This window comes from Choloepus didactylus, chromosome 6, assembly GCF_015220235.1.
Source record: "Choloepus didactylus isolate mChoDid1 chromosome 6, mChoDid1.pri, whole genome shotgun sequence".
Lineage (NCBI taxonomy): Eukaryota > Metazoa > Chordata > Mammalia > Pilosa > Megalonychidae > Choloepus > Choloepus didactylus.
In genome coordinates, this window is record NC_051312.1 from 82,415,435 (window position 1) to 82,431,081 (window position 15,647).

The following is a 15,647-nucleotide window of genomic DNA, read 5'->3' on the forward strand; positions in this document are numbered from 1 at the left end:
ATAAATAGAGGTAAAAGTGCTGGAGAAAACATGGAGAGAGGGATGTACCTATTTACTGTTGCTGAGGAGGCAGAATGGTTTAACCTTTCTGGAGGTCACTGTGGTGGCTCCACAAGAAGCTAAGTATGTGGGGCCATAAAGTCCTACAACCTCATTATGGGGTATGCATTTGGAAGATCCAAGAGCAGAGACATGAATGGACATATGCACACTGGTGTTTATGGAGGCAGTATTCATGACTTGCAATGGGTGGAGGTGGCCTAAGGGTACACTGACTGAGGAACAGAATGGTGAACTGAGGTGTGTGCATATAATGGAATATTGAGCAACTACAAGGAGTGAAGCTGTGAGACACGCAATGAGGTGAATGGATCCTGTAGACAGCATGTTGAGTGAAGTACACCAGAAACCAAGGCAAATACTATAATGCCTCACCAATATGGACTAACTACAATATGGAAACTCAGAATTAAATCTTAGAGCACAACCTAACAGGGAAATGGTTATTGTAACTGATCCTGGATTGTAAGCTCTTACAGCAGTCAAATCTATTCCTGAATTGTAATGGCTGTCTCCAAACTCTGAGATGTTGATCCCTTAATGTATGACCTGATTGGTCTCTGAAACATTGGGTAGCTGTGTTACACCTAAAACTCAGAGCTAGAGCTTGGCAGATATGAATATCAGTATTAACACATACAGAAACTGTCAAAAAAAAAAAAAGCTGAAATAGAGCCCAGACTTCAATTAGAGATATGAATAAAGCAGATCTGGTTAAGACTAGAGCAAATCGGGCCAAAGGGTAAAGGTTGAAACTGATTGTATTCAAACTTCAACTCCCATGTGAGACCAAGGGAAGAGAGAGTTATTCGGTATAGGATCTATATTTTCCAAACAATATAACTTCTACAGTCAGTTTGTTCAAACACTACAATTACATGGAACTTGGAAAAGGAAGTGAGCTATGGTTGGTCTGCATAGATTAGAATGAAATAGCAAACATCCTAAAGTAATTTGGGTGGAGAGTAAAAATACATATTCAGAGCCCCCCTGAAGAGCTGGGGGAGAATGCAGAGGTAATGGACTTCCTCACCTGGATTGTTGCTGATGTTCTCACAAACATTGGGGACTGACGGCTTGATGTGCTGACCCCTCTGTCTTGGGGCTGGCCCCTATGAAGCTTGTTGCTGCAAGGAGAGGCTAAACTTGCTTACAATTCTGCCTAAGAGTCCCCCCCTGAGTGCCTCTGCTGCTCAGATGTGGCCCTCTCTCTCTAACTAAGGCACCTTGGCAGGTGATCTCGCTGCCTTCCCCCCTACATGGGACCTGACTCCCAGGTAATGAGGGGAGTCTCCTCAACCAATCAGTTGGAGGTCTTAAAGCCAGAACTGGGAATTTTGGAAGTCAGAAAGAACCCCTACCTCTACTTCAGCCATCCAGTTTCTCCTGAGCAACAAAGATATGACGCCCAGGAGTAAGTCTGGACCTGGCATCATGGGATTGAGAACATCTTCTTGACCAACAGTGGAATGCAAAATGAAACAAAATAAAGCTTCAGTGGTTGAGAGATTTCAAATGGAGTCTAGAGGTCACTCTGGTGGACATTCTTACTCACTATAAAGATAATACTTTTTGGGTTTTAATATATTGGGAATGGCTAGAGGTAAATACCTGAAACTACCAAACTACCAAGCCTTTACTCTTGAAGACAATTGTATAACAATGTAGCTTACAAGGGGTGACACTGTGATTGTGAAAACCCGGTGGATCACACCCCCTTTATCCAGTATATGGATGGATGAGTAGAAAAATGGGGACAAAACCTAAATCAAAAATAGGGTGGGATGGGGGGTATGATTTGGGTGTTCTTTTTTCATTCTTATACTGATTCTGATTCTTTCTGGTGTAAGAAAAATGTGCAAAAATAGATTGGGTGATGAATGCACAACTATAAGATGGTACTGTGAACAGTGATTGTATATGATGTATGATTGTATGGTGTGCCAGTTTGAATGTATTATGCCCCCCAGAAAAAGCCATATCCTTTAATGCAATCTTGTGGGGCAGACCTATCAGTGTTAATTAGATTGAAATTCTTTGAGTGTTTCTATGGAGATGTACCCCACCCAACTGTGGGTGATGTCTCCAATTGGATAATTTCCATGGAGGTGTTGGCCCACCCATTGGGTGGGTCTGAATTAAATTACTGGTGCACTACATAAGATCAGACAGAGGGAGCGAGCTTGCTACAGCCAAGAGGGGCTCTTTGAAGAAAGCACAGGAGCTGCAGATGAGAGACATTTTGAAGATGGCCATTGGAAGCAGACTCTTGCTCCAGAGAAGCTAAGAAAGGACAAATACCTCAAATGCAACTAAGAGTGACATTTTTGAAGAACTGCAGCCTAGGGAGGAACATCCTGGGAGAAAGTCATTTTGAAACTGTACTTTGGAGCAGATGCCAGGCACGTGCCTTCCCAGCTACCAGAGGTTTTCCAGACACCATTGGCCATCCTCCAGTGAAGGTACCCAATTGCTGCTGTGTTACCTTGGACACATTATGGCCTTACGATTGTAACTGTGTAACCAAATAAACCCCCTTTATAAAAGCCAATACATTTCTGGTGTTTTGCATTCTGGCAGCATTATCAAACTAGAACATATGGTATGTGAATATATCTCAGTAAAACTGAATTAAGGAAAAAAAAAAAAAAAAGCAAGGGAATATCATAAGGGTTCTTAATTTACTCCCTACCAGAGAGAGTTGGATCCTGATCAAAATCAAAATGTGGGCATGCAGCTGGGGACCAAGCCAGCTCTAGGATGGTTAGATTGAGGACTGCATTAGTCTTGTCAGTTCTGCTTCTTTATATTACAGAAATTGGCTCATGTGGCTGCAGGGATTGGCAAGTGTAAATTCCATAGAGCAGGCCACAATTTGGCAACTCTGATGAAAGTGAAGTAAATTCCCCAGGAAAACTGGATGGCTGAAGTAGAGGTAAGGGTTCTTCTTTCTGACTTCTGAAATCCCCACTTCTGGCTTTAAGACCTCCAACTCATTGGTTGAGGAGACTCCCCTCATTGCCAAGGGCAGTCTACTTCATTGATTGCAGATGCAATCAGCAGTAGGTGTAATCTGACCACAGGTGGAACTCCATTGACGAAATACCTTCACAGTAATAATTAGGACAGTGCTTGCTTGACTGAACAACTGGACACCAGAACCTAGCCAAGTTGACACATGAAATTAACCATCACAAGGGCCTTATATTACAACCAGATTTCCTCATGCTATGAGTGGAAACAGTTGATTACAGAAAGCAGTATAACATAATGGTTGAGATCAGGAACACTGGAATAAGATAGATATAGGTTTGAATACCAGCTCTGTACTTTCAACTTTTAGATGGGTAAAGTTAGGTCAAAAACTTCTCTCATATTCTATTTCCTAACCTGTGAAATAATGAAGAATAATGCATAACCCATAGGCTTGATGATGAATAAATATGACAATGCATTTAAAGCTATTGTTCTGCTTGCCAAAGCTGCCATTATGCAAAATACCAGAAATGGATTAGCTTTTATGAAGGAGATCTAATTAGGTCACAAATTTACAGTTCATAGGCCTTCATGTCCAAACTAAGGCATCAAAAGAGGATACTTCGCTGAAGAAAGGCCGAATGGCATCGGAACACGTCTTTTCAGCTGGGGAAAGCATGTGTTGCTGGTGTCTGCTGGTCCTTTGCTCCTGGGTTCTGGTTCCAAAATCACTTTCTCCAAAATGTCTCCAGGCTTCTGTCTCTCTTAGCTTTCTCTCTCTGAGCCCCTGTGCATCCTTGCTTGTTCTCCCAGGGTGTTTCTCTCTAAGCATCTGGGGATTCTCCCTTACCTTCTCTGAGGCAAACTCTGGGCTTCAGTCTCTTAGCTTAGCATGTCCAAATGCTCTTCTGTCTGCATCTCCCAATGTCTCCAAACATCTGGGTCTGCATCGACTCTAGATTCTCCCAGGGGCAAACTCTGGATTACATATCTTCACTTCTCTCCAAAATGTGTCTCTCAGTTTCTCTGAGCTCCTTGTTTCCTGAGCTCTCTTAAAGGACTACAGTGATTTAATTAAGACCCACCCAAAGTGGGTGGGGTCACATCTCCATGGAAATAATTTAATCAAGGTCTCATTCACAGTTGGGTGTGTCACATATCCATGGAAACATGGAAATAATCAAAAGGTTCCACCCAACAAAAAGTGGGTTAAAAGATAGTGGCTCATCTGGGGTCCATAACAGTTTCAAACTGGCACAGGTATAATATAATTTTTGGCATATATTAGGTGTTCATAAAATAATAGCTTAATTATATATTGAAGGGTGAGTGGAATGCAGAAATTAATGGGAAGTCTTTTTAGGAAGGGTTCATGTGTAAGAGGGAAAACATGGGAATGGCCAGGGGTACAATGAGAACAGTTAGGAAGAGTACACATTGGAACTGAGAACAAAAGAATGACTCACCTCCAAATCCAGCTCTGAGAATATATAGCCTACAGCAGGGTGAAGAGGAATGGTTGCAGTTATCTGACCCAGGCAGGCAGCTTTTGTTTACAGCAATTACTGTCAGCCTCCAGGGCCAGTACTCTGCTCACAGTTCCTGATGGATGTGGTTTGCTTGGGACTGGGAGCACAGTATGAAGCTGTGTCTGGGAAATGTATCTCAGCTGCTGTAAAGAATATATCCATATGGGCCTCATCACTCTTGCCCCAAACCAGTACACTCACTAATCAAGAAAGCTCCCTGTTGCCTGGTGACTCTGCCAGGCTGACTATAAAGTCCACACCCTTGGGAGCTGGTACAGTCCCTGCTTTGTGAAGGGGAAGAAGAGAAGTTGGTGGTGTTTCCTACCCATGTGGGCAGGTAAGGAGAGGGCATAAATGGGAGGGGCCAAAGAGTGAATTACAGTGAGAAATGGTTGGTGAAGAAATTAAGGGAAAAGAAGCAATGAATTGATGGCATCTACATGTAATGTAGATGGAATGAAAAACAAAAATGGAGAGGAACCTGGAGGAAATTGACAATAGGGGAACAGAGGACAGGGGAAAGGAAGGAGAAAATAAAAGGGATAGGACTAAGATTGTTCAGCAATCAATCAACATTAATTGAAGTTTTCTATTTCAGATCCTTCTTTAGTAGATAGCAACAAGGGAAGATTTAAAAGAATGCCTAAATTCTCAAGGAACTCACACACTTGGCAGGAAAGGGTGATGACATTCGCATATATAAATTGCCAACATCAGCTGTGCCTTATTATTAAGGGTCAGATGAAATGTTTAAGCAATAAACTGGGCAGAGATTTAGAAGCAGAAGGGAAGTTTCCATCTAAAATTGTCTGAGGTGTCAGGGCATGATCTAGATTGTGGAGGAAATAGACATCTGTGATGATAAATGAATAGGAAGTAGGAAGTGGTAAATGGAGAGGATGGATTTATACACCATTAATGATGCTAAAAAATAGGAATGTTAATCTTTGGATCATTAAGTGATTGAGTTGGGTGCTTCTCATCCAAGTCATTTTATCTAGCCTTCTGCATATGAATGCACAGACTTTACCCTCTGCCTGGTGAGTCAGATGGTACCTATGCCTGAAGACAGAAAGCACTAGCCTAGTCCTCTGGTTAATGGGCAGTGCAGAGGAAACTTTGACTAAGTGAGGCACTGAACTTCATCCCATTGCTGGTTCCAAGGTATGTACTCACTGGATCCAGAGAGAAAGCCCTCTGCTAGTTCTGTCTAAATATCTCCACTCTCTATCACAAGTTCCTAGGAAACAAGTTCTCCAATTGCAAAATAAGCCCCTACCCCTCTTGTTACTCTCCCACCCCAACCAGCATCATATTCTTGTCCTTTATGAGATACAGTCCAAATAACGAAGACAAATGGAATCTACCTTATGGGCCTTGTATCTCTAATTACTCTTCCACCTTAAAACTTCCCTCTACCTACACCAGCAAAAAGGGACACACACAACACAAACACATGTGAACATTCATGCATATGTTTTAAATACACATTGACTCCTCTTACATTCTTCTTTAAATAAGCCATGAAGACCCAGTTCTCTTTTACTTATTTCTCATCTCTACTCTTCTGACTCACAATGATATATGAAATATGATAAAACATAAGCAATTAATGTATTTGAAAATATGAAAATCATACATTGCAGCTTGTCTCATAAATCTGGCTGCTCTGATCATGCAGGTTAATGCAAAATAATGGACCTCAGAGTTAGAAATCCAGTTTCTAATATTGAATGTTATCTCATTATTGTACATTGGATATGCTATTTAACCTCAATGGGTCCATTTCCTTCTTTAAAACAGGAGAAATTCCACCTCATTAATTTTTTTCTACGATTACATAAACTAATATATAAAGAGGCTAGGAAAATATATGGCATATAATAAGAATGTTATTTCTCTTCTTTTTCCTTTAACCTACCCTTGTTTTTCACCCAATCAATGACAAGAATAACATTCAATTTATGTACCCTAGAGTCTAAGGAAATAATTTCCCTCTGGCTCATCCTTCTCTCAAAACTTCCTTGCTCATATCATCCATTCTTCATCCATCACTTATTTATCCATCCACCAATATATCTAAAGTTAATTAAACAGAGTCTTCATCATATACAAATCCTTATAGTTTTCTCTGGAGAAAACTAAAAATGAAAAACATACGTTTTTTGTTCCTAGACAACAAGTATTCTAATAGGAGAAAGAAATATGATCAAGCAGTCACAATATTATGTAAGTGCTCTTAAGCATATATAAAGTACTTTTGGAGGAAATTGAGTAATTTTCCATTGCAGAGGGATTAAGTTATATGAAAGGAAATTCATTCTTAATACCTGTGTTTGTCAGGCTGAGAAAAAGAAGAAACAGAAATCTCTACAACTTTCTGTTTTCCTGTCTAGGAATTTGCTTTTCCCTATCTCCACATGTAGTAATAGCCCTTCATTAATATTTTGTCTTGGCTTCTCACTTCATTCAATTGCACTAAGTTGTAAGAGTTCTGAAGGCAGAAACTGTTCTTCATTCATATCTGTCTCCCTGTCCGTCAGCACAGTAACTGGTATAAAATTGTCACTCAGAGACTGAATGTTGACTTTTTTCAGCATGTTTGTAATTCATGTCTAATCTCACACCAAATTTCCCGATTGTTTTCTTTCCCATCCAAATCCTAGCCATAGGTAATATGATCATTCAAAAGATTATAGCAGAAAAATCAATGTGTGTGCATGTTTTTTTTTTCCATTGAGGTAACAAATGATTATTTCTACCACTCTTTTCAGTAGATCAGAGGAGGGGGAGAAAATAATTCATGATCCCCCATATTTCTTTTTATCTAGATATTGTTAGGCTCTGGTACTAGCCAATCCCTCATATCTACTCTCTCACCAGTCCAGGAAATCTAGATTACTGAAAGATCAAGACACCATGTCCACAGAGACAACTGGAGTAGTGTACCACTCCTTGTTAGCTCTTTGGTGATGACTACTGGGCCTGAGCAAAAATTTAAAGATCTACAATGATGATAGCAACAGTCAGTGAAGAAATCCTGAACAGAATTGCAATGTTCATCTTAAGTTACACATCCTAGCTTATGCTTCCCTAATGATGCTGGTCCTGCTTTCTTTGCAGTTGCCAAACTATGGGCTTTCTTGCTCAGTGAACTACTTGAGACTACATTATATGGTATTACCTCAGTCTGCCTGTTCCGGTACTGACTCCCTCTTTGTAATTAGTCTCTACTTCTATCCCATTCATGCTTCTTCCAAAGTCATCCATCATGGGTTGCTGAGTATATCCCATGCACAGTGGGTCAGCATTTCTGAAAGTGATCTAAAGCCCTTTCAAACATGGACATAAAAGAGAGAATGTAATTAGGATAATTCTGTATATTGACACACCTGGTTTACTCATAGCAAAGAAGGAAAACAGGGAAGAAGAAATGCAGAGTTCAGTCCTAGATCCTCCTAAAACATAAAGTAGGCACAAGGGGCCATGGCCTAGTCATAGTGCAGCCAGTTTAGCCAGGCATGGTCTCCAAGGTGACTCATTAAATTTCATCATTACTTTGACAAAATATCAGAACTAAGATAGAAGCTGATATCATGGTGTGTCTTGTCTAAACTTATCTTCAATACCTAGATCAGGATGCCTGAAATCATGTATTCCTCAACAATGTTTGGAATTCTTGACAGGATTCAATAGAGTTGTCTGGTCACAATGAGTGGATTTAAGATCACATAGTGGGTATCCAAGGGAAGGCACAAAAACAAATACCACAACATGTAAGTTGGAGAAAGAACAGGGCCAAGTAGACCTGGAGAACTTTACAGGGAAACAGAAACAGAAACAAGGGGACTTGAATCCAAGTCCATAAACATGTGGAGTGGGGAACAGAGTGTATTATTAGAACTAGAAAAAAGAAACCCAGTTACCAAAAGGAGGCATCTAACCAAAGAGTCTATGTGGAAAGGGTGTTCCATGATTCAGGGACACAAATAGCTGTGGCTATAATATCCCAGCCCAGCTTCCACCAAAGACCTCAAAGGGTATACCATTGAAGATGCCCTGTGAATCCTATGTGCTTTTCCATTATTTCTGGACCAATTTATGTAACTTGGAGACCTAATACAAAGATGCATTAAGCTGTATTCAGGTTGTTGGTGTTTTATTGGTAGGTGTTCATGTGTATGAAATAAGGCTATGAGCACTTCTTACCTCTAGTCAGGTTTAGTCTGTCACTGGATTGAGGGATGAGTCTGGGGACATTGATGGTTACAATCTAGAAATGGTAGAAGCAGGAAAATGGGTCTAGGTTCCAGCAGGACACTGTAGAATTGAGAGAATAGACACAACATTTATATTGAGGACTTGAATACAGAGACAGTTGTATAATTTGGGAAGGATTCACAAAAGGGTTAGCACTTGAAAAAAAGACCAATATCCTAATAAGAAAATATCATTATTGCCTCTCTTTCCAGGGTGCATCCTCAACTGACCATGTCAGCTTTCAATAACACTACATCCTCTCCCTCAATCTTCCTCCTGACTGCATTTCCTGGGCTGGAACTTGCTCATGCCTGGATCTCCATTCCTGTCTTCTGTCTCTATACCATTGCCTTCTTGGGAAACAGCATGATCCTGTTTGTCATTGCCTCAGAGCGGAGCCTCCACAAGCCCATGTATTATTTCCTCTCCATGCTTTCAGCTGCTGATCTATGTCTGACCTTCACGACTCTCCCCACAGTGCTTAGGGTCCTCTGGTTCCATGCCCGGAAGATCAGCTTTAAAGCTTGCATCATTCAAATGTTCTTTATACATGCTTTTTCCCTCCTGGAGTCCTCAGTGCTGGTAGCTATGGCCTTTGACCGCTTCATGGCCATCTGTAACCCACTGAAGTATGCCACTGTCCTCACGGATATGATGATTGCGATGATTGGACTAATCATCTGTATACGGCTGTTAATTTTCATGTTTCCCTTGGGTCCTGCCTTGAAAAGCTTGTCTTTCCAAGGAGGCCAAGAGCTCTCCCACCCATTTTGCTACCACCCAGATATGATCAAACACACATATTCGAACCCCTGGGTCACCAGTTTTTGGGGCATGTTTATTCAGCTCTACTTGACTGGCACTGACTTATTGTTCATCATTTCCTCCTATGTCCTGATTCTCCGTACTGTCCTGAGCATCCTGGCCCCCAAGAAGCAACAGAAAGCCCTCAATACTTGTGCCTGTCACATCTGTGCTGTCACCACTTTCTACGTGCCAATGATCAGCCTGTCTTTGGCACACCGCCTCTTCAACTCGACCCCAAGTGTGGTCTGTAGCATTTTGGCCAATGTTTATCTGCTCTTACCACCTGTACTAAACCCTATTATTTACAGCTTGAAGACCAAGACAATCCGCCAGGCTATGCTTCAGCTGTTCCAATCCAAGCATCCACAAGGCCCCAATGTGAGGGGTCTTAGAGGAAGATGGGTTTGAAGTGGGAGGAAGGTATTGTCATTACATGATTATGTTTAAGTAGGAAAGGAATGTGGGGCAGGCATTTTGACCACTATTATGGCAATTCCAAATGAATTAGAAGAGGAAGAAAAGAAATTCCTTGAGTTTCTCAAAGATATTTTAAAAATAGTACAACCCGAAACAAAATTTATTGTGTATCTGTTCTCCAAAGAGTACTTATAATAGTCACATGGACTCTTGTGCAAATTAAAAGCACAGTAAGATCACTTTATTCCAGTTGGACAATTTAATTTTCTTCTTTAGAATGAAGATTCTCAGATATCCCACAAATAAATGACAAAAATTTTGTTTCTGAATTCAGCTGAACAAAAACATTGTTTTTCTGCAGCCAGATTTCCCAGAGAGCAATGAAGATTTTACCTGTTCTTGGTACAAGGAAAAGTTGCATGTGTACACAAACACACAGATAAATTTGTCATTTGAAACTCTAGGAAAATCTTGCACACAGGTTTCAGTCCCTACAGTCACCTCCAGAGAGCTCTATTTCACAAGAGATGCATTCCCTGTACCTTATCTTTTCTTTAATCCCCTCCCTCTTTAGCAAAAGTGAAGCTTTGGCTGTTCTAATCGTTTGTATCTCCAGTGAGTCCAATATCTAAAAATTACAGATTGACATTTGTTCATTTCCCCATTGCCTATATATTCTACCATAGCTCTGATTCTGACCCCATAGTCACTCTTCAGTACCTACTTTGCCTTAGGACTGCACACTTTTTCTACTTGTCCTTAATCCTTGGATTGTTAATTTCAAATTTAGCTAAGAGCTGCCTCTACCTTCCAGTGTACTTGTCATTGTAAAATTGCACAGTGACTTGGATATTTTTGATAGGAAGTGTTTGGATGATATTTATTAACAATACTTGGTGTGCAAAGAAGGAACCTCAGGTACAGGATTAATAATAGTGTTGGACAGAATTTTTTCCATAGACAGTTATTAATAATAGTGTCGGACAAACATTTTTTTCCACACACAGTTATGAAACTTTAGTCACATCCCGGAAACTCCATGTCTGAGCACAGTAGACCAAGCAGACATTATAATCCACCTGTCTCCTCCTCCTATATCCACTCCCAACTTCTTGGCAGACAGAGAATAGCAGTCCTACCCTCTGGTACATTTGCCTTAGCTCCCTTTGGTTCATACAAAGATTCATTGTTCAGCTCAAGTGCTGCTAACTCTGACTCTAATTAGCTTAAAACCACTAGTTGTTACCAACAATATTTACATATTAGGCATAATTGAAATTATTTGTCTGATTTCTCTTTTATATAGCATTTTCAGAGGCTTTAGTTATCTCTCTGGTGTTAAACACCACACAAATGTGTATGTGGCAGAAGCCAGTGTTTTAATGGTGAAAAAACAATGCTTGACCACCTAGAAAGTAGTGCAATTGGAGGTAAATTTAGTGTTTCAGATTCTAAGCACAGCATTCCAGTGAGAACTTCTCTTGGCCCTGTGCACTTTATGAGAAGTCTTTGCATTCCTTATAACACTATTCAGTGTTCAATATTTCAATTTTCCATTCTCATATTGCTGACAAATAAATGTCTCATTGGCCCAATCCCTTTCAACAAAGATAAGATACAAACTATGCAAAAATGGAGGAGTCTTAAGGTACATCTGGTTTCTAGACATGTGGTTCCAGAACAAGGATTGAGGGCAGAAGACTTATTCTTAGACAGATGACCTGTTAGTAAGCCCAGAGTAAAACAAAAAATCTTAAAGATCATTAGTAGGAAACATTGTGATTTTAGAAAAGTGAAATCAAGGTATGGGGATGAGGACAAGAACATTGTCACAGAGCTAGGCATGTTAGAAGGAATAGGTGAGGTTACGTGGTACTATCTGAGGATTTGGGGGAGGGATATAAATACCAAACTTCATTTTTCACTTTTCATGTTCTTAAGCCCAAAGTTGGCAGTGCCTGGAGAGTGAAGAGGGTTTGTACAGCAGCTAAAAAAGCCAGTAGGGATGAGGTAGTGTAGCCCATGAAGAAGAGCTCACTGTCCTTAGAGAGTATCCTATGGAAACAGATTTTGGCCCTGGAATCAACCTGTGGCAGAGCAAACACTCCAGACATCACCCTACTTTCCCTCTTCAGCTTTTACAGACATCTTTCCCCCTTTTGAAGACCTTCCTAAAAGTTTTCCCTTGTAGTTCCACAAGCAGAAATTTTAAAAATCTGGAAAAGCAAGAGTTTTTAAAAGTTTTCATAAGTCTGTATCAAAATTTATCAGCAGCAAAACCTAACCTGAACATGTGACTATATTTATGGTCCTCATTTATTCCACATAGAGGGCACATTCCCACATTTCACCGCAGAAATATTGCTGTTCTCGAATACCCAGTAACACTTCAGAAGTTGTATGGTGTCTTTAAATCTGAAAAATGCTGAAACCAAGGGTTTTAGGTGAATAAGTTTGGAAATAATTCTCCCAGTTTTATGATTGTTCATACCTGATGCAGACTGCCATATAAATTTTAATATTTTACTACACCAAATCTACTTTTCATATGTGTCTCAAAATGCAATCTTTTTATTTCACACCAGAAGCCTATTCACTAATGTTCTTCATGCCTAAAGCAACTGTTAATGGGATGTGAATTTATGTTTTGCTGTTAAATAATGTATTTAACATATTTGGAGTTCTTTTCTGATTATAAATGCTGTGTGTCTGAGCATAAAATATGTGGATGAATTAGAAACAAAAATATTAAAGATAAAATCATTCACAATACTACTGAGATTGATATGATCAATGAGTTAGTCTTTTTTAATAAGCCAACATATAGCATACACATACATTTATAAACTAAGATAATAGGGTATATGCAAATATATGTGCTTTTTGTTTGTTTGATGCTCTATCAAATCATAATATTTTTTATTAGGTTTCACTTCCTCTAGGAAGCATTCCTTTCCTTCTTTCCCAAAATAATAAACTGCCATCATTTTATGTGTGCAGTCTTACATGAGTACTTAAATTTACTATAGTTCACCCAGTGAATTTAATTATTTATTTACTTGGCAATAAATTTGATTTATGCAATTCTTTTGAAGAACCAAATATAAAATGAAATGCAGACATATGAACTAAAGTTGAAAACAAAATAGGAGAAATGTTTCAGGCCACAAAGAAAGAATTGAGCAATATCACCTGGAAGGGGACAAGCAAGGCTGTTCTCTTCCCTGTTAGGGTCTTGAACCTCTAATCAGGGTCAGCTACTGGACAATAAAAACCAACTAAACTCTCCTGGAAATGTAAAATGTATAAGAATATTGAGTTTTATATGAATATTCACAGAATACCTTCTTCAAAATTGCTTTTTAGATATAAATATGAATTGTTTTTGAGTTCAATTAGTCATTAAAACTTTGAAATTATAAACAACAGTTTTATGATCATGATTTTATGTTGCATACTACATGGTCACATTTTCTGCTCATTTTCAACTGTTTCTGGTTTGTTTGTTGTAATTGTATATGCCATAGTTCAAAATACCAAGTGCCTAAATTAGCAATAGAGCCATTATTTTAGAACATATTTTAGAGAAACTAATAGAGAATATGTGCTTTGAAAATTACTGTATGACTATCTTCACTACTTCTTACTGATAGCAGAACCATCCTCCTTTTCTTCTTTTATTATCTGTGACTTCTCAGAACACAGGAGTAATGTAGATACAAAAGCTGGTCTGTCTTAATGTTAAGAGAGGTTTTTATTTTTATTTTATTATTTTTTTTTTAATCATGCTGTGAGACTATAAATCTCTAAGGTAAAAGAGACAATCACTGGTTGTCCCATTTAATTTTTAGAGAAATGGAGGATAGAAATTTCTGACAATATTTATTTCTAAAAATAATGGGAAAAATGGTTAAACAAAGGATACTTGACCATAGACTTCTTTCATATAAACAGGAGAAGTATTCCCACAAAATTGACAGAAGACACCTCAACAAACAAACAATGTCTGGAAGACAACTGGAAGATGACCAGCAACTGGATTAAGGTAGCAAACTTGAACTTCCAGATTCTTTGATATCCATTGGATGCATAGGAATATACTCTCTACTTCTCTAAGTACTTACCCTTGTGCTGCAAACAGTGTAACTAAAATTCCATATGTGTGTTAATTCATTATTTTAACATGTTGCATAACCATTCCACACATATCTGTCAGTGCCCATGTCAGTCCTAATTTAGAGACCTCAGAGACATTTAGTGCACAACCCACATGTTGTACTGATTATAAGGATGGTTAAAAAAGATAATAACGAGTCATCCATAACACTTGGCTTGGAAAAATTATTACCCTTTGTCTAGCTGATTTGCTCCACTTTTTCCTTATTTTTCTTTTAGACCCAATTTTCCCAGAAGCTTTTCTTGAATTTGCCGTGTCTTCACACAGTATACAATGGAGTTCATCAGAGGTGGTGCTAGGAAGAACATATCAGCAATGAGGATCATGGCCATGGGTGACTTGTGCTTGCCAAAGTGGTGCATGGAAGCCAAGGCAATAATGGGCACATAGAAGATGAGCACAGTGCAGATGTGGGAGACACAGGTGTTGAGGGCCTTGAGCCGCTCCTTATGGGAACCTATTCCCAGCAGTCTTCAGGATTAACACATAGGACATGGCAATGAACACACTTTCTGACATCATACAGAGAGCAACAAAGAAACCATAGAAAAATTTCACTGTGCTGTCAGAGCAGGACAGTTTCATGACATCCTGATGAAGACAAAAGGAATGAGAAAGTAGGCTTTTCCTACAATATGTCAATCTTTTGAGAGTGAAAGGAAATGGGAGCACTAAGAGGATGCTTTTAACGAGAAACACCACCCCCATTTTGGTAACTCTGGCACTGGTGAGGATCGAGCTATATCTCAGAGGGTTGCGTATGGCCAAAAAGCGGTCGAAGGACATGACCAGGAGAACTGACGATTCCATATCTGTGAATCCATGAATGAAGAATACTTGAATAAAGCAGGCATTTGGAGAAATTCCTGTGGCATTGAACATGAAAATCCTTAGTGTAGTAGGGAGGGAGGAGAGGGAAAGGCCCAGGTCAGATATAGCCAACATGGAAAGGAAATAGTACATTGGTGCGTGGAGCGAGTGTTCTGTTCTGATCACGGAGAGGATGGTGCAATTGCCCAGGATGGCCATCAGGTACATGAGGCAGATAGGGATGGAGATCCAGGCATGGACATGCTCCAGCCCTGGGATTCCAATCAGGTAGAAGGTAGTGATCTCAATTTCAGAAGAATTCAGAGTGTGCATGGTGCATCAGCTGGAAATTATCTATTCCCAGATCTGAAATGACACTTACGACATAGATCTGGTTTTGTTCATTTCCCTCCTTCCATCACTTTTGTCTGAGGCATACACAAAGAAATTGTAAGTTTTGAAGGTTTCCCAAGTCAAGGAATAAAAGAAATAGATATTTCTCTTAAACAGACTATTTATAATAGAGTAAGATATTATTAACAACAAGGGGGACTAGGAATATAGATACCATCTTTGATCAGCCATAACTCTCAATACCATTCTTAGAAAAA

The 15,647-nt window shown here is 39.4% G+C and overlaps 2 protein-coding genes across 2 annotated transcripts; one reads left to right on the plus strand and one right to left on the minus strand.

Annotated features, from left to right (window-relative positions):
* Window positions 1-9,053: 9,053 nt before the first annotated feature.
* LOC119537137 (olfactory receptor 51T1-like) lies at window positions 9,054-10,040 on the plus strand. The gene has a single exon (XM_037839718.1). The coding sequence runs from the start codon at window positions 9,057-9,059 to the stop codon at window positions 10,038-10,040; it is 984 nt and encodes a 327-aa protein (XP_037695646.1). The 5' UTR covers window positions 9,054-9,056.
* A 4,389-nt stretch (window positions 10,041-14,429) lies between these two features.
* Window positions 14,430-15,369, minus strand: LOC119538095 (olfactory receptor 51A7-like). The gene is given in 2 exon segments (XM_037840842.1): window positions 14,430-14,694; window positions 14,696-15,369. Coding segments are annotated over 2 exon segments (939 nt in total).
* Between the last annotated feature and the right edge of the window lie 278 nt (window positions 15,370-15,647).